The 19541-nt window shown below is 41.3% G+C and overlaps 1 protein-coding gene across 3 annotated transcripts in view; it reads left to right on the top strand.

Moving 5' to 3' along the window:
* The window catches only part of ADCY5 (adenylate cyclase 5), a 207951-nt gene that overhangs the window by 19977 nt on the left and 168433 nt on the right, over positions 1 to 19541 (top strand). The window contains exon 1 of one of the 3 annotated variants that reach the window (XM_027679005.1): positions 14130 to 14224. The exons of the other annotated variants lie outside the window; for them this stretch is intronic. Coding sequence (XP_027534806.1) covers positions 14174 to 14224 — 51 coding nt within the window. The 5' untranslated portion in view covers positions 14130 to 14173. Of the gene's footprint in view, positions 1 to 14129; positions 14225 to 19541 lie in introns of those variants that run through there. 3 annotated transcript variants of the gene reach the window in all.

The raw sequence follows: 19541 nt of genomic DNA, 5'->3' as shown, positions 1-19541 counted from the left end.
CTTTAATATAAGCTGTGGTCTCTAGCAACTCAATTTATCAGTCTCATCTTTGTTAAACTGATGAGGAAATTAATGCATGTTTATAGAGACCACGCCACAAATGATATGAGGAGCAGCTAGTTAATGTTTAGCAAAGTTCTCCTGAAGATGAGGAGTGGTATACAAGTGCTGTCCTGACTGAACCAAGATTACTCTTGAAAGAAAAATGCTGTTTTAAAGAATGCTTTTGTTCCCTTAATCAGTGAGCTTAAAATATATATATCCATATATTCACTGATTGGCCAGCTAATGGCTTATATAATTGCAAAAGCCGAGGTGTATATCCCTACGACCTAAAGAGAGATGTATGTCAGGTGAATGAAGCCAAGAGAGAGCCAAGCTAAGAAACATGCGGAGCAAAGTGACTCAGATGGCAGAATGCCCCAAAGGAAGCTTTCAACAAGGGTGATTCATTAGCAGTCAAACAGTCTTTTTTCCTGCCCTGCTATATTTACATTTTGAAACATGTGCACATCTCATGGAAATGGCCTTCCTAGCTAAAGTGTTGTTCTAAGCGGAAGAAGGGAAGATTTTTGTGCTTTATGTTTGATAGGCTGTGAGGCTTACACTACAAACAAAACTTTATTTAGCAAGATGCTTACATATAGTCTATACAGTGTTGCTAAAATCTTGTGCTAATAGCACCACAGTGGTTTGGGCTGTGATTTCAACCTGCCTAAGGAGGACACTCAAATTCCAGGCCTGGATTGGTGCAAACTGGAGAGACTTTGAATTTTTCAGATAATCCACGCACATACTAGCTTTTTCAGAGTGTGCTGAAGCATCATATACCTCTGAATCCTTTTGCATCAAGAAATCTCACTGAAACCAGGGGGAATGTCTTACCAAGGGGATGTGCACAGTCGTGTGAGCCATGTGAGCCACTGAGATCCACTCTCTAGTCCTGTAGAAGAGCGTCTGTCCAGTAGCATCACAAATGAGTGTGATTTCTGCTGGCACTCGCAGCGGTATGCTGTGTCATGATTGCAAGGCTCATGCTGTTAATGTGTGAATACGATGAGATTTCCTGCATCAGTGTTGTGCTGGCAACAGCCACCAGCTCCTGAATCAGTGAAACCCAGGCACGATGTGGGCAGACTGGTAGCTGTGATTTACAGGGCTCTGTTGGATTAGAAAGCCTGTTGTCTATCAACACATTGTCCAGGCAGCACAATAGGGCAAGGTAAGCACTGGAAAAGCAAGGTCAAAGAGCTGACAATACCATATTGTATTGTGTGACCCTGAGCAAGTGGTTTACATGCCTTGCTTCTGCTATTCTGAGTGAAACCAGAATAGTGCTTGCTTTTAGAAAAAATGCTTTATGGTCTGTGGGTGGAAAGCATTCATCTGACTGTGTTTCTGTTGTAGAAAGAGTTAGTCTCCCTTTCCATAGTTTCCCTGTTCCCAGACTTGGTTTTTGGGAAGATCAGATGCACTGGTTCCTTTTGAAGATGGAAATCTCTTTGTAGGTGTTCTGTATTTCATTCATCGCGATCCATCTGGAAATGCATTTTAGAACAATCCGTTTTGTTTGTGGCTTTGGCTGGATTTGCATTCTCCAAATAGCAGTGTGGTTTGGGCTTAATATGGGATATATGGCCTCTTTGGCTTCATTTCAGCACAGGTTGGGAAGAGCTTCTCTTTAGGTTTGTAAGGCAATAGGAAAACACTAGATACCTAGAAGCAGAAGCTGACTGAGTGCTTAGTTACAAGCACCCTGTGCGATATAATTTGGTGGTCTCAGGCAGCAAAAAAAAAAAAAAAAAAGGCAGAGTGCCCTTCTTGTAGAGCATCCCAGCAGATAAAAATGATTTGTAGTGTGGGATCAGTTACTGATTCAGGTTGCTCCTTGAAGTGGTCTCCTGTTCTGTATTGGTACAGTGTATTGTCAGCTTTCATGGCATTGTTTTCTTGCTCTTGCTAGTCCATGACCTTTCTCCAAATTCATAAGCTGTGGCCCAGTCTGCCAGTCTGTATGGAAATGGCATGTGTACCTGCCAGGTGAGCCAGCATCTTGTCTTTCTAGGCAACGTGGTGCCTAGAAGAATTGCAAGAATTCAAGCCTGTTAAGCCACAAACCCTCTTAGGTTGTTTTTTTTTTTTGCTCTTCAGTGGGACAGGACTAGATATTATAATTATCCTCTCCCCCTACCTCCCAGATAGCTTTCTGTTGAGCGTCTGCATTTTTAGATTCCGTCTGTCTGCGGTCCAGCCCCAAGACAGTTAATTTTAATAAATAAATAATGATAAAAATAGTCTCTGAGGACTTGGCAAGGCAGCAGGCCAGGGAATCTGGGCAAGTTGCCAGCAACTCTTCCACTTGAAATCTAAAGTTAACTCAGGCTGTGGCGCTCACATCGGTCTGTTCAGATTATTTCTTTGAAAAGTGTCTTTCCCTTCCCCACCTCACATGGTACACTGTGCCTGCTGTCCTCTGGTGTGGGCTCCACGGCTTTGGTGGGAACGTGGGGACTCTCAGTGCAGCAGTGGGGGGGAATACACAGTTGGAAGAAAACACAGTGGTGTCAATGCTCCCCTAAATGCAGATTGCGGCATCAACTCAGGCAAAACTTTAAGTGCCAAAACTGCAGAAAAACTTCAGCTGGAGCAAATGGGTCAGCCACAAGATGCAAGGAAGGAGGATGAAACCAGCCACTGTGAGTTCTGGCACTTGCAGTGCCAACTGCTCCGTTTGTTCAGTCTACTCTGATTTTTTTCAGCCAATGCTACATGGGCTCCATTTTAATCCCTGGGGTGACTTTATCATTGTGTGATTTCCCACACCAATCTCCAACTTCTGTCTTAGGGTAGGAGCTGTCACACCTCGTGCCTTTATATTCCCATTTCCTATCATGCCATATATTTACAGCATATCATGCCAGGACCTGAAAGAAAACCATCTGAATCCTAGACAGACGGTTAGCTCTATCAAGAGTGTCTGGGAAATTATGTATCCAAGAAAGTGCATGCCCTCTGGTGAGAAACAGCCTGCCAGCAGGTGGGAAGGTTTAGAGTAGAAGAGCTGAGATTTCCCCCTTTAAGGAGAAGCGGAGGGGCTTGGAAGAGCAAAGCTGTCTGGACATACCTGCATACAATGATGGGCATGGTTCCTGCAGCATCACACCTACAACAGAGGAGTCAAAAGTACAAATGCAAACCTGGGCCTTCTCAGCCAATCATGCCAGAAACACTCCCCAAACCAGCCCTGCTCAACTCATGTTGTTTGCGAGCTATTTTAAACCCACCAAAAGGTTCAGACTTGCTTCTCTGTAGGAATGTTCCTGAATGACTGTTCACAGTAGGAATTGGTGGCAACCAGGTTTAACTCTAGCTCCCACGGGCTTTAAAAATCCTCAGTGTGGGATAATCAAACATCCCCAGATAGGCACACACCTACTGCACTGGTGTGGGCATGGAAATTCCAGCAAAGGCTGATTTGGGGCATGGTGCGTTTGTTTCACTGACAAGGCTGGGCATGGTATCTCTCTTTTTTCCCTTAGCTTTATTGTCTGTGTTAATAACATTTGGCCTAGAGAACTGGCAAGGTAGCAAAGATAAATGCACTTTTCAGATATCCTATCTTGCAAGCCAGTCCCTGGGGATGTGTCTGTCAGTAGCCTCAGCTGGAGCTGGGAGCGTAAAATAAAGCTGTTCACAGTTGGGGTGGTTGGCCAGCAGGCTGAGGAAGAGGACCTACCTAAAGTACTTCTCAGGTGATATAGGGTAATGAGAAAGAGGAAATCCCTTTGGATATCTGAGATGTCTGCTCTATTTCAGGCCATCTAGGCATGCACATTGTTTCTGAAGGAGACAGGGCGGTAAATCAGGAGCCACCACAACACCAACCCATTTGTCCAGGGCTCTGGCTGCAGGAATGCAGGATGCAGGCTTGCATGGCTGTGATGGGTCAAAGGACCTGTAGAGGAGGGACACTGAGAACATCCAAGAAAGATTGTGGTTCAGCACAGACTAGGATTATGGTTCTCTTTATTTGTAGATTTTTTTTTCCCTAATAGTGCATTAGGAAACCCATCATGCCCACTTTTATTGATCTGTCCACTGTTTTTCTAAAAGTCTGCCAATCCATGGAGGAGGCTAAAGTGAACTCTGCATGAAACTTTGGTGCTCAGTCTTTCCAAGGCAAATGAATTACCCTAAAGAAGCTTTAAAGAATCAGCAATGTAAGACATGCTTGGGGAGAAGCTAGTAAACAAAAGGCTTCTGGGGTGCCTGTACTGCCAGCTACCAGATTTGGGGACGGAATTTACTCTGGAAAGAACAAACTAGCACTGCTGCATAGAAAATCAATGGCCTTAGCTGCATCCCTGGAGTCTCTCAGATCTTGGGAACTCCATACCCTTTTGCAAGATGACAAAAACCAAGAGTTAATTTTGAGCACTTTGTAAATGCTCTTCTAGAGGGAGAGTCCTCAGTTTCTATTGCAAAGCTGAAGTGACAGGACAGGGCTCTCTCTTTTCCCCTGCCACCAGATGCACATATTACCTCCTGGAAAAAGTGAAATCCAGTGTAGTATTGATGGGGTGAGTAAATTGCAAGGGGCAAGCCCAGACAGCTCAGAGCTCTGAGTGGTTCTCATCTCAGGGAGTCCTTGTCCACAGTAAAAAATTCCTTCTTGGCCTGTAGCATTATTGGACTGATGTTTCTGATCTGTCATGGATATATATTAAGTTGAATAACTCTGGTTATTATTATGACCTGTGATCTTGCATAACCTGGAAGGTAATGGATTTCCTTTGGTTCACCAGAGATCATAGAGGAAATATGTAAATACAAATTCTCAGAAGACTTTGTGCTGCAGCAGCTCACCTGGTGTTAACCTGGACATAGGACAACCCTGCATTAAGATAGTTGGTTCATTTCAGTTAATTAATAGTTAAGTACTCGGGTCCTGCTGCAGTGACTGCTTAACTTAATAGTTCATTGACTTTGGAGGGTCTGGGATAATGCTGATAATATCTACCTACAGCTTCTATTCCCTGCATAGCTGGAATGAAATGCTTTGTGTAGGTGTGGGAAGAAGGGCTGGGTGGATTTTTATACCCAAAGGTATAAGGTAGTTATAGAAGTAGGAATCATAGGAGTAATTTTGCTGATTTAGTGAAGTCTATCTAGTTTATAAGGGCTTTAAATAAAAATACCCCTATGCCAGGAAAAGATGGAGAGCAGCTCCTGCCAGGTCAGCATGTGGGGTGGTAATTCTGAGATCAGCAGACTGTCAAGCTGAAGACAAAGCAAGCAAAATAATTACATCTTGGCAAAAAAGTGTAATTAGGAAAGAAAGGCCATGGCTTAGCTGCTGAGCATTCTTCCCCCTGCCATGTGTCCCAGCCCTTTTTAATGGTGCTCCTTGGAGATTCCCACAGAACAGCCCCCACTTCAGTTATCTCTTTACCAGGAGATGTTTGCAAGTAGACAAAAAGTGAACAGCTTGTTCTGACTTTAGCTCCCCGTGCCTCAGGGAGGCACAGCCTGAAGCTCACAGCAGTGCTGAAGGGCCAGTTAGTCCCTGGGATAACCCCATCAAAACTAATGGCATGCTCTGGGATCCCTTGCTGTTTGAAGAACAGTGGTGGTCAGCTACTTGAGTGGCCAGGTGAAGAAACAAACTTCAAAGCCTTTCGCAAATGCTTTTCAACTGCAGCTAACAACTGTCTGCATTTCTGCTGGCAGATCCTGTGTTGTTTTCCTGATGAAGTTGCCACCACTTTCTCTGTTGATTCAGATAACTTTTTTTGCCTTATTTCTCTGCTGTTTTTACCACCATTCCATCAAAGAGACTGGTCCATTCTTTCAGCCTCTCTTTTTTTGTCAAGCCACTGCTGCATACAGAGAGAAGGGATTGTTTTTGCTATGTCCCATCACTACTTGGTTGTTGTTGTTGCTTCCAGTAGCTCTACTTCCAGGTGCTTCCCTGTAGCCAGATCTTTTTTGGTTAGTGGTCATCGCCTCTGTTTCATTGTCAGTTTTCCCTGGTTCTGTCTTTCCTGTCTTCCTGGTGCCTCTAGCCACCATCTTTTTGCATTATTGGATTCACCTCTCCTGACTCCATCTACCTTCTAATTGTCCATAGGAGTAGGGAAGACACTAAAGATTTCATTCAACTACTTGTGTTTTGCAGACCTGGAAGGAGAGCTGTGGCTTAAAATGGACAGGGATATGGGATAAGACTGTGGTTCTTGTGCTGACTGTTGCTAACCCTCTGATTTGCATCGGGTGCATCGTTTCTCAGGGATCTGTAAAATGAAGAAAATTGTGAAACCCTTTTCTTATTAGTAGTGAGTCCTACAACATTTGGGAGCACAGTGCATTTTATCCTACAGTACTCTGGCAGCAGTGCTAATGGTTGTGTTGAGCTTAGAAAAGCGTGGACTTGGAAGAACATAAAATGTTGGCATCTTGTAAAAGGCAGCTACGTTGCTGCAGCAGCTGAACCTAGATCCTAGCACTGGATTCCTAAGTTAATGATATTGTACTAGTGAAATAATCTCAGAGAATTTCTGAGAATCTCTGAAGATGTGCTTGAAAGCTGCAATTAAAGCTGTTTACCTTTCATTTACTTGTTTAGCTTTTAAAAGTCGTGTGAAACATGAAAGTGTGTGTCTGGATAGCCATACCTTTAGATATGGAGTAATGTTTGAATGTTTAAAAATAAAGTAGCTTTAAAAATCATGTTGAGGTAAACAAAAAACTGTTCCTGTAATCTGTTGCCGCTTTCTCTGTGTGTCAAATTTGCTGTTGTTTTGTGTTCAACTTGGCTGCTTTTACTCTAAAATGTTTGCATTTTTTGGCTCTGTGTTAAATATTTCCTTCTTCAGTTCATCTGCCCATTGTGAAACAGGTTGGGAAGTCCATGCTCCAAAGGAGTATGCTGCACAATTTTTCCGTCTTGTGCCAGTGCTCTTAATTAAATATTTGAGATAGTGTTAGCTTTTCCAGAAAAATGAGATTCATTTTGGTAACCTAACCCTCGCTGCATGGGAATTTCCTAAAAGATTTTTTTCAAAACATTGTCAGTGCTTGGTGAAGATTATGTACCTTCCTTTCAGTCAATTTGCTTTGCAGAGAACAAGGAGGGAAATTGGTTGAAGCTCTTCTGTGTGTGGCCATAACATTGACTGAGTTCCTTCCCCTCTTTTCACTTTATTTTCCATGTTTCCACTTTATTTTCCAATTTGTTTTCAGTGTTTGTAATCAAATAACAATATTGACTGACTGAGACACTGTTAATTTACCTTAGAGGGTAAATTAATTGAAAAGTATTCTCAAATCCTCTGATAAGTGGTGGAGTGACAGGTTTCTCTAAAATTTCTGAGTGTCTTTAATTTCTTTACTGTTGGTGACTTATACCCAGATACCATTCTACTGTCAGGTGTTTGTGTATCACCACCAACCACACCATTGCATCTGAGGGTCAGGAGGCTACAGTCCTCCAAAGCCATAATTGAGAACCAAATTTTAGCTGGCAGCACTTCACCACTGTCGGTGGAAAGAAAGGGAAGTACCTACAATTCCTTCTGGTTTACAGGACTGCTTGTTCACTCTTAACCTTCCAGGAAAAAGTTAATAAATAGTAAGCTACTTGGTAAAGACTGTAGTATTCTGAGTCACTTTTCCCTTCCCTATTTCCTGTGTCGAAAAAAAAGAAATTTTGAATTAGATATATCAATGTTGTGTGGCTCAATGACCTTTGTTGTAGTGATAGAAACATACACCAGGAAATAAATAAATAAAGACTAAGATTAATCAGCCTAAAATAAATGGATAGGAGTCCTTGCTATCAGTATAGTTTCTGGTGTATCAAATAAAAGCATCAGACACCTAAAGAAACCTTTCCTATGTGTAAAAAGTCTGATCTGAACATATTTGTGTAGGATATAGGCAGATGTGAGTCTCCTTATTGAAGTTACCTTGAAACTTATGAACTTTCCTAAAGCCTTACCCAGACAGGGCCTGTGCAGATGCCGTGTGACAGCTCTCACCCTCCTAAGCCAGCACATCTTGTATGGGCTGAGGAACTACACATCCATGGAGTTATTGCAGACGTACAGTGATGCATTATGCAAATGTGGTCAGATTCCCTCTTGAAACCATTAGGAATCTTTCCATTGCCTTTGTAAGAGATTGAGCTGGCCTGCAGAGCTCCTGTTGACAGTTCCCACCCTTTACTATTTCTGGAGTTCATTAGTTTTCCCAAAGGAGCTATACACTGAAATGGAGATGGAAATTTGGAACTCAGCTGAATACCACAGGTGCCATTTCCCAATTCAGAGCTCCTGGGTTTGGCTTTATCTCTTAATGGTTGCACATGGATGTAAGTCTACCTTAATTGTCTGTTCTATAATAATCTCAGCCAAAGGAGGTTGACCTTTGCGACCTTCACCTAAAACTGCCTATTTAACAAGGGTTTTTTTCAGAAGAACAGAGCAGCTTTTGTCAGTAGTGAAGGTCTGTCTATACGACAGAATTTCCAGGCTTTGGGTAGTGTCTAGTGTATTTTATTATCTTTGTGGTATACCTGACAAAGGCACTTGCTGTGGATTGTGACATTTTAATTACTAAGGTTCTTAGGACCACAAATAGGAATATCTCAAACCTGAAGTATGAAAATAAATTAGGAAATTTTGGCTTGATAGAAGTATTCTTTATGGAAACCTCTCAATTAAATATCAGAATCTGTCCTACAAGCAAGGTATTCTAATACAGCTGCATTCTTTCAGGAAAAAGAATGCTGTGACTGTGAAAGCTGGTCTGTTGCCTCAAGATTAAATTGGATGAAAGCCTTGGGTACTCACATGTTTGCTTCCCAGAATGGAATCGGAAACATCACGGGGTATTTGTACAAGGACAGTTGCAGTGTGATGCAAACAAGCAGTAGCATGCTGAGAAGAAGCTTAGAGAGTTTTTTTATATTTAAATATGTAATTAAGGGGATGCATTTAGACATTTGCTCCAGTGTGAATCCCTGTAAAGGGATTTTAAGCCTACTAATAGTAGGCTTACATTTCCTAGATGTCTTTTCCATAGCTCAGGGCAAGGCTTCATAAGAGCCAAAGCAATATCAAATTTCTTAGAATACTAAAATCTACTCTTCAATGACTTTTTGTAAGTCTTTCAGAATAGTTTCATGTTTGTGCAAATGGTTTTGTACCAGGCATTCTTCCTTAAACTTTGCTTGTTGATTAACTATCTCTAGTTGCCAGGGAAACTAGCAAGGTTGCTGTCAACCCAAGGTGTTCTAGATGAGCCCAGGATAACTCGTGTACAAAACAAATAATATTTTCATCTTCTAATTCTATCCCCTAGGACAAATTCCCAAATGGATGTACAAAACTTCATGAACTCTTAGAGACAAATATTTTTGAACTTTCTCTGCTGGAGGAGGAGTAGTTACTAAATATTATAGTTGGCAAATTGCTATTCTTCTGACAGCAAGATTAGGTGAGAATTTTCTGCAAGTACCTCATTGCAATCAGTATGAGAAGATGTATTTTTGTTCTTGTATAGATATGAAATTTTACACAATGTATCCATTTTGAATTGAAGTGTTAAGAAAATTGGGGGAGTCTGTACTCACAGTTAAAAGAAAGCAATCGACCTAAACAAATAATTTAAAGGTTGCTTTTGGCTGTGAGGCACGTTAGGCTTGGCTTGTACCTGGGATTTCTAGCAGCTGAGTATTTATTTTGAAGTATGATGATGGCTTATATCAACATGGCTCTTAGCTTGTATTCAGTTGTGTGACAGCATGCATTACCTTTTACAGAAACTTGTGGTTTTGTACGTAAATAAAATGTTTTAAGTGTTCTCGTGGTAATGTAGTTTCATCCATGCTAAGGAAGTTGTACTGCTTTACATGAGAGTGGTAGAGGTAGCTGTACCACATCACAATGTTAGAAAGGCTTTTGTTTCAGGCTGTTGGATTTTCGGAGTTTTTGTTTCAGGAGGAACTATGTGACCCTGTGTTACATTTAAACCTCTGGTGACCCTCTCACGTGACCAGAGAAGTGATGGATGAAACTGCCAGAAAACTGTTTGTGATGGCCTTGGGCTGACAACCTGTGCACTGGGCACTGGAGCATCAATGCTTCTCTCAGTGTTGGTAGGAGCCATTTCCTTAAAAGCCCCATTTGCTGTCAGGAGAAGGTTTGCTGGACCACTTAAAGAAGTGGCTGAAACCCCCTTGTTACTGCATTGGTTATATTTGAGAGGTCATTCAGGTAGCGGAATAATGGAATGGAAAGTATCAGATATAATGCTTGCCTTTTAGAAAAGGGGAGAGGGGGTGGGAAGTATTGGGGAATTGTATCCATCAAGCTTCAGTTCCTGGAAAAATCTGAAAGAAATAATAGCACAGCGTGCAAGCAGCTGGGACATAGCACAGAGATGAAGAACAGCCAAAGTGGCTTTGCTGAGAACAAATGGCATCCAACCAGTCACATTTTGTTCTGCAAATGCAGTAAAAGAAATTATAATAATGGTAATGGTTTGTATCTTGTAGGTTGACTTTTGACTCTATCTCATACAACAATCTTGGAAGTAAATAGTGTCTAGAATATATTTTCCCAGTTGGGGTCTAACAGGAGAGATAAAAAAGATTGTCTATCCCAGTGCAGTTGTAAAGGATTCGCTGTCAAATTAAAGAATGCGTTGAGTGAGATTCTGTAGGCATGTGGTTTTTTTCCTGGAACTGCTTCTACTCAGTGTTTAGCAGAAGAGAGATACCTATCAAATGCGTAGGTGACAAAATCCCTGGAAGAACTGTAAGCCTGTCAGTACTAGTGGTGATACAGCAAACCTCTCCTTGAACCTGAGCTGTTTCCTCTGGCCTCTATCTGTAAGGCTAGAAATAAAATCTGAACTGGTTGTAGTCACTGATGGATATCTGTTGATTTTGTCCCAGGAGAGGAGTAGAAATTTGAAGCTGAGGTTGTCCAGACCTGCTTTCTGTCAGGAACTAAGGTGACCTGGAGGTTACAGAGCTTTTCAGTCATCACGTCTTCCCCATATCACCAGGCTGACTCAGCAGACATCCCACCTCATAAGAGGGAGCACATCAGACAAGCCACCCCAGCAGACACAGAAATACAATTCAGGCACAGATCTGATCCTTAACTTTTGATTTTTTTGTTTTTTTTTTTTTTTTAAAGTTCCAAGTTGTTTGGTTTTGTTAAACAGTGGGAGTTTTCTTTTAATCTGCAGCTGGTCAGGACAACATGCCTTAGTTAAAGTGATATAAGCATCATTGCATGGGCTGTTGGATGCTATTACCATTTGCTGTCAGTGACAGTCACCCTTTCTGACAGTTTGATCCTTAAAGCCATAAATTCAGTAGGGACAGGAGAAACCAGTCAAATGCCATGTATTTCTTCACACCTTCTATGGCAGGCTAGAAATAGCTCTTTGACATGCTGACTTTGTATTTGCCAATTTCCTTCAGCATTTGGGGAAAGCTTGAAACAGCAAATATAGATGGGTAAATTAATTTTGTTCTAATTGCTTCCAGTCTAATTAGCATATTGGAAACAAGATGCTGAAAAAAATGCAAGACAACATGGATTTCTAGGGCATTCTGAAAGGATGCTCTTGGGATTCAGAGGACCAGCTTACAGAGCTGGAGGGGGGATAAAGTGTAAAATGTTAATATGAGTAGTTTTGTGCAACTTTTGGCATGGCTTCCAAAGAAAATCAGGCTCTTTCCTTTCTCTTCTATTCTTCATCATCATTACTTTCAAATTAATAACTTTCATTATTTTGAACCAAATAGGACTATGATACAGTAGGAATTTTAGATAAAGTATCATGTATTTAGGCAGGTGGAGGACAAGACAGTATATGTATTAGTGCCCAGATACAGATGGTAACACTGAAAGATTGACCTCTGCCATTTTTGGAGAACCCTCAGAGAAGAAAAAGGTGTTAAAAATATCCCAGCTGCAACATAAAAGCTTCAATCAACAACTTCATCAAATCTCAGAGAACCAAACAGTAAATCTATAGGAAACTATATTTACTTTCCCTGTTCATGGGGAGCTGGTGTGTGCTGAGGTTCCCCTTCCAGCATTTACAGGGCTGGTACTTGAGAACCAGAATCTGGAACATATGTGCATTTAGTTATTTATACACAGACTCCCATGTGCTGCCATCAATGCTGAATGCTTAAGCAGCAGTTGTATTTCTCAATGTTTTTAATCATGCTTTCGTTGTTTCTCTTGTATTTAGTGGTGAAAATTCAGTAGGTTGGGAGCTGCTCAACTCCTGTGTTAAAAATTAAATGTAAGCACATTTCTTTGTGTCTCATACATTGCCCAGTAGAGCAACTCCATAACCTCTGAGTAGGCTCCCAGTCTTGCTGTTAGCTCAGAGTGGTGTCCCTAGAGGCACTATCTGTTAATAATATCCATGTTTTAGTGCTAAATTTACCTTTGAAAAAGCTATTATGAAGATATTGGAGGGATTTCTGTGTGAATCACTTTTGTCCCAGTATTTGTGTCTGTCTTTTTTTTTTTTCTGGTCCAGAGTATAAAATTTGAGAGCAAGCTGCTGTAGGTAATTTAAAGGTATTTCTCTGAGCCCTGAACGTACAATGCTCTACTGTTGTGTTAAAATTGTTCCCATTTCTTCTTTGTATAAAAGGGGAAAGTTTAGTGTGGTCTGGCCTAGGGATGTCCAGCAGTTGCTAACAAAGCTGAAAACTTCACCTCTATGTTTGCTGTGGTCCAACTCTGGCACAGGTCACGTATTGGAGCACAAGTCTATTAAGTATTTTGTGCTGAGGGTCTCTGTCCCAAGACCCATGAAACTTTCATGTTAGAGCTGAAAGATTTGGTTTGCCAGATTTTACCTCTGGAATAGGCAGCGTTAGATGGGGATGGGACACACTGCATGTGCAATGACTCTTTTTCTTCTCTGTTGGCCAACCCAAGGAACTTTTACAATTTCTTTTGCTTGTGCCTCATATCAAAAGCTTCCTTCCTTCCTCCCAGAGAAAGGCTGAGTTGATCTATGCAAAGGACAAAAAGAACCAGCATTAGGATGCTTTGCCTGCCTTTATTTCATGCAATTTTAGGTGGTCGAATGTGTTGCAGTTACCTAGAAAGAAATAAGCTTTCAACTTTGCCATCTATAGTTGTTCAGACTACATTTCCTGCAGCTGAAAGTTTCTTTTCCTCTGATGGCTGCTTGTGGGTTTAGACAACTTTTTAGCAAGTAACAATCCACACTGAAGCCCAGTGGCAATAATGAAACTAAATTGTTCGTATTGAAGTCCAAAAAGCTGTGTGCTGTGACTTTAAGTGATAGAGGGAGAAAGCAGAGCATTGGTGAAGTGTGGGGAAAAACTTACTAGGAGGGTAACTGAACTAGATGCGAGTTTAAAACAAACATCTGTTTACATATTAAGAAGATGGTGACTGAGATAGAGAAGAACATAAGTTTTACACTATTTCCCCAGAATTTCTCTATATTGCTTCCCTAGCTATTTAAATTAAGAATTTGGGATATGTTTCATTGGAACAAACCCAGATAATTGGAGGGACTTCAATATGTAATTCTTTTAATCCTAAACATGGTGTCTTCATGCACCTGTTTGTAATACAAACTGAGAGGATGCATATTTCAAAATTTAAACTCTATTTAGGAAGTAGGGAAAAACAGATCCCACTTTCAGGGGACAAGCAGAAGATGAGCTAGCAGTGTTCCTATTAATCTACAAAGAGATCTTTCCTACTTATTAAAGCAGCAAAAAATGGGTAACTCATACTGACGATGTCTTAATGATGCTGCCTTGGCACTCAGACTGTTTCATACTTCCAGTCTGTGGCAGAGCTGGAAACAGTCCATGATTTCTGGATTCAGTTGCATATTGGAGCTATTAGTGGCTGCTAACTCCTCTTATTAAGATTTCTAACACTCCGTGTTAGTGGAGTCTCAATAAATCATCCCTGAGTTCCAACCACACCACTCAAACTGGAGCTTTTACATATTTATTTTAACATGTTTTCCTGGATGTCTCTTTCTTCAACTCAAATCAACAAGCATCCCTTTTTTTTCAGGAGGATTCAGGCTGTTCAGAGAGAGTGACTCTGCTAGTCAAGCATCAAGGTTTTAGTAGAGAATGAACCTGTATTTCCCACTGCCATCACCATGGCATTCAGATCTTACACAGGTAGACAAAGTTTTCATCTCTTAAAACTTTGGAAATTAATTTACTTGACAAATGCTGCTTCTTTCAAGGTGCTGAATTCCCACTTGCATTTGGGTCATGTTTGTCTCTGGATAGGGAACCAGGACCTTCTTATAGGGATCCCTTAAAAGAGCTTTGATAGAGATAGGAATTGGGCCTTCATGTTTGAATGGTGATCATTCAGGTTCAACTCTATATAAAACCTTTCTAAATCAGAAACTTTGTTCCTTTAGCAGGAACTGATTTTCAAGCTGGAGTGTAAATCCCACCTGGTAGAAAAGTGTATTTCTGGATCAATAACTCATTACCAAGGTTGAATTTCTTTGGATGGGGTCAGTGAGACTCCTGTCTTTAGGGCACAGAAATGCTTTGCATTTGAGGGTTCAATTACCAGGAAATTCATTATTTCTCCCTATCTTGCATCCAGAATTAAGTAATGTGAAGTGGGAAACAAGGTAGCCGAAAAAGCCTCATTGAGGACCTATATTTTCTCACCTATCAAGGCAACAACTGGTTAAAGGCACCTTGCTAAATAGTACTGATTCAATCTTATCCAAGGCATTTTGATGTGCAAAATGGAGGCTGTTGAAGAATTCATGTTAGGCAAGATGGAAAAAAAACAACTTTCTCTTTTGAAATAGATCTGGACATACGATTTAATTAGGGCAGGTAATTTCTTTCACTTTCCTAACTTCAGTGTATGATTGTATTTTATTTCCTATGATCTGTCATTTCGTAAGGGTGAGGAATCCAGTAAATGGAACCTCTGAGCTGCCCACATGGATAGACTGAGGTCCTTTTCCCATGTTGTGGTGCAGTGAGATAGGTACTCCTGTATGCATGGATGCTCACAGTTTCCTTTGAAATCCAGAAGTAGCACCAGCTCTGGTCCTTGCCTCAAGGTCAGTGAAAGCACAAGTGATGAATGTTGTTATCCTTAAGTGCACCCAGCTTTTCCTTTTGTTTTTAACTTTGATGGTAGCTTCAGCAAACTCTCCTCTATAATGGCTCCTTTGCTGTATAAGCAGATGAAGAACGTCTGACTGTCATATGGAGAATTAGTGGTTTTCCTCAAGTTATAGACCATTCCACTATATATAGGTTTTTGTTGCAGACCAAAGCATCCATGCACTTGCTTTATTTAAAGTTGTAGAATTAGATTTGTAATGCAACACTTCAGCTAAAGACCTTTCCTCGCCCTTTTGTGGGTTATCAGTTATTATGCTTTTATTTAGGAATTCCTTGCTGTACTCTCAGAATGTTTCACTGAACACTTCAAATGAGGACAGAACAATCTCCACCAGTCAGCCAAGCAGCCCTCTTTTCCCAAGGTCCTTTCTAGTATCTTCCTGATAACAGCACTTTCTCTGCCTTTGTGAGGAAAAGGTCACAGTGGTGGAAACGGTGTGTGTTTGTTCTCTTGTTTCTAAGCTGTGCTATTCTTTCCTTCTTGCTATTGCTGCTGACAAGATGGTTGCTAAGCCACTTTGTCATCACTCCTGCATCTTGACAGAATGCAGGAGCTGCCCCAGATAACAGGAGAATATGTCCTTCCAGCAAAACCTGAGTGACTTTCTCCAATCCTGGATCTAAACAGACCTGACATATTCTGTCCCTGTTTACAAACTGGATACTTCAACAGAACTCTGTCACAGAAATAGCTATGCTTCTCTTGCTAGAAAACAAATGTTTCATTTTGGAAAAACCAGAGCTCAATTCTGATGGCATAATCAGTAATGAATCTTGGTAATGAGCCCATGCTGTTTATTGCTATCTATCTTAAGCCTCTGATATTGCATTGTGCTGCATGTTGAAAGACAACACACTAAACAGAAACTGTCTGCTGGGGCTAGTAGACTAAATTCAGTCAATATAATTTTGCATTGCATTATGTGTATAGTTGCTCTAATTGCAGGAGGAGAAGGAAGAACAATGAGTGAATATAACAAACTACTGGCATCATTATCTTCTGTCTACATCCCTATGCTACAGCCCATTACATTAATGCAAATGGTAAGAGCCTCCTTTGATGCTCTTATCAGTCTGCCTGCAGTTCCTGTGCCCTGACGACTCCCAGCAGTCCATCGAAAGGCACACCGTGTGTGTAGCTTATCATTCGGTGAAGTCATGATATCCTTCACAGTCTCCTTCCTTCAGGCATAAGCATTAGTAAAGTATATCTGTTTTACGTGTGGATTCTGGGATTTGCTGGTGTGACTTTTGGTAACTTAGTGCTCAGTGAAAACGGCGTTTCATAAACTTCCCTGTGTATCTCAATCAGAACAACACAACTGAGATGCTGCTTCCATGCTAAGCAGCCGTGCAGCACGACTCATGCTCTACCAGATGCTCTTGTACAGGTGCCAATCTCAGAGTTATAAGGTGATTCTAATGACACATTTGGTCTTAGAGATTCGTTTCACTGGGAAACTATGGCTAGATGTGGTGTGTATCATCAGTCATAAGCCTTATGCTTCTGCTTCTGCTACTACTAACAAGGGAGCAGCTGTCTCTGAGGAAGACAGACGGGCTAAAAAATCTAAAGAAAATCTAGGTTGGTTTTTTTACAGAGGAAATCTTTTCAAGATTGGAATATTTGAGACTACCCTTTCAGATCCCATGTTAAGCATAAGTCTTTCGCTCAAAAACTTGTCAAAATTCAACATCCAGTTGACTCAGGTTTCTAAAATTGTTTCAGAAGGTTTTAGATTATCAAATAAGATTTTCACTGGCAAAATGATGAGATAAATATAAATTCAAGGAGAGGAGAGAGGAGAAAATAGTATTCAATAATGCTTTTTGAGTGTTTTTTATCTTGCCGTCTCTTCAAAGTTATGTAAAGATCCATAGCACTACAGATGAGTGAAGAGAGTTGCCTTTAAAAGATGAAGACTCATCACATGCTAATTTATTGCCGTCATTCATCAGAATTGCATGCTTCAGTCCTGATTTTTCAACAGCCTGTGCTATTGCAATAACCACATCCATAGAGAGGAGAGCTGAGTGAACCTAGATGTAGTTCCAGGTACTTCAAATGCTTAATATTTCTTGGAATGAGACCTCGCACCTAGCTCTCCACATCCAAAGAGTTTTAACTTTAACTAGTTGTGGTGTTATGCTCTCTTTCTGCTCCCATGGTGTTTGCTTTTTTACTGTGTTTAGGGAGTGCCTTCATCCAGATCAGCCAGATGGTGCAGGAAGGTGGGTACCACAAATCTAAATGTTCTTTAACTGAATAGGGCATATTTCATTTTTCTGGCTGAATAAACTGTTAATTAAAGGTGAATAGGGACAACATGACCTCCTCCTTGCTTGACATATATGCCAAAAAAATCTTAAGTGAACCCTGCTCAGTCAGGCATCTCTTCAGCGAGGGTTTCCTTTTCTACTACATGTCCAGCTACATGAAGACATTCAGTGCTCAACCCTCACTCCAATAGGCGTGCGAGGGAGAAACGGTGACTTAGAGATGTTCATGTACAAAACTAACAGTGGGATGTAGGTGAATGCCTGTTACAGCATGTGAGTCTGAAGCACCACATTTCTGAGAGATCCAATTCCCCTAAGTGACTGTATCAGCAGCCCCAAAATCTGGTTCTGTTCTTTGAGTTGTCTGAGCTGGGGCTAGGGGCTTATCAAATGTGCCAATCTCCTTTAATGTCAAAGAGAACAGATAAAGGAAATCCCTGGTAGTGATTACTGACTTGACTTTACTGCTTTATGATGTCACAATCCTGAGGAAACTGGAGATGATCTGAAATAACCTAATGCTCAACATTAGATGGGGGTGATCGGAAGGCGGAGAGGCTGACATGGTATTTTGGGAAGTTTGGGCTTCCAGGTGACTCTGAGCACTCCACAGCAGACTGGCAGTATGTAGCCTGAATGTCAGTTCTCTCTCTCTGAGTGTTTTAGCTCCTTGGCTTGTTTGCATCCATGCCTGGGGGAAAACCTGCTCCACTGCAGAGCTGAGAGTCCTCTCTAGCAGTGGTGTGGGTGGTGCGAGCTAGTGAGTAAGTGACACCAGAGAAAGATGAACCTTCCTGTTAGATGACATGGAAGCTCTGGCTTCATGTTTCAGCACGGGCTGCAGTGAGGGACCCGTTGTTTGTCTCAAAATCACATGAGGAAAAGGAAGTTACTTTTGTTATAATAAGTGCACTTTAGAATCAGCATTTCACTGTCTTCTACATTTGAAGTGGACAACTGTCCTACTCCCATCCTAGACTATCCTTACTCTGAGTTATCAATTCTACAGTGGCTGCAATGAAGACATTGGCCTTGGTTTACAGCTGATCTCTGTCATCCGATGAGTTGGTAGATTGCTCTTAAAAATTGTGTTTTGCTGGGCAAAGAAATGAGGTTTGCGCAGGTCTTTGTTTTGTCTGACTAGGTGAAAACTTACTGACCAAAAAAGCTACATGGTTACTTGGTAAAATGGTAGAATAAATTAGGACGAGCCAAATGTCTGAGCATTTTGACAACACGGCTGTCTGAGAAAAGGCTTAATCTTCAGGGAGAGCTGGGTGAGTATGTGAATTGCTATTTCTATTGGAAAATAAGGTTCTGTGTAGTTAATTGGCAGTGTTTATGTGTCAGAATGGTGTCCTTTAACTTTCCAAGGGGGATATTGAGACGAGATCTTGGATAACTATTGGTGGGTAGATAGAATACATCTCTCACTGAAGTACAGCATAACCTCTAATGAGAACGAATCTGAAATTACAAAAAAGAAACAACAAGAAGCACTTGTTTTGACCAACAGTTGGAAGATTGGTTGTCTCCTGCCTATGAAGTATTTAATGAAGTGGTAGGAGTATTCCTGGAAACTTGTCTGTAGGGTGGCATCAGTGTTTTGCAGTGGAAAATGTTGTGCTTGTAACTCTGGAGCTTGGTGAAGCTTGGAAGATAGAAGGATGATGTGGAATTGCCTAGTAGCTGGCTGAGTGAAGGTCATGATTTCCCTCCTGGCAGTGCCAAAGAGCAGCCCTTCTTTTTGTGTGCTGGGAGGTATGTGTGAAGGGCCAATACTGCAAGTTCCTCTTTCAGAGGATTTTGCAACCCTGTTAGAGAACTGAAAGGCTGTTGTTCTTGGACAAGATTTCCTTTGTGACAAAGCAATTCCACGCAAGCCGAAGGTGGTTTTAGCTGCCTAGTGGCAGATCCCAGAGTCTGCTCTCTGGTAGTGTAAAGAAGCCACAAGCAAAGCTGCCTTGGCTTGGGCCCCAGGGAAATAAGCAGTAGACAGTGGTGTCTCTCCTCAGCAGATGAGCAGGTAAGTGGTAGATCTGCAGTTGCT

The sequence above is a fragment of the Neopelma chrysocephalum genome, unplaced genomic scaffold (genome assembly GCF_003984885.1).
Source record: "Neopelma chrysocephalum unplaced genomic scaffold, ASM398488v2 Primary Assembly neopelma1_44, whole genome shotgun sequence".
NCBI classification, from domain to species: Eukaryota; Metazoa; Chordata; class Aves; order Passeriformes; family Pipridae; genus Neopelma; species Neopelma chrysocephalum.
This window is presented reverse-complemented; position numbering and strand designations above follow the sequence as displayed.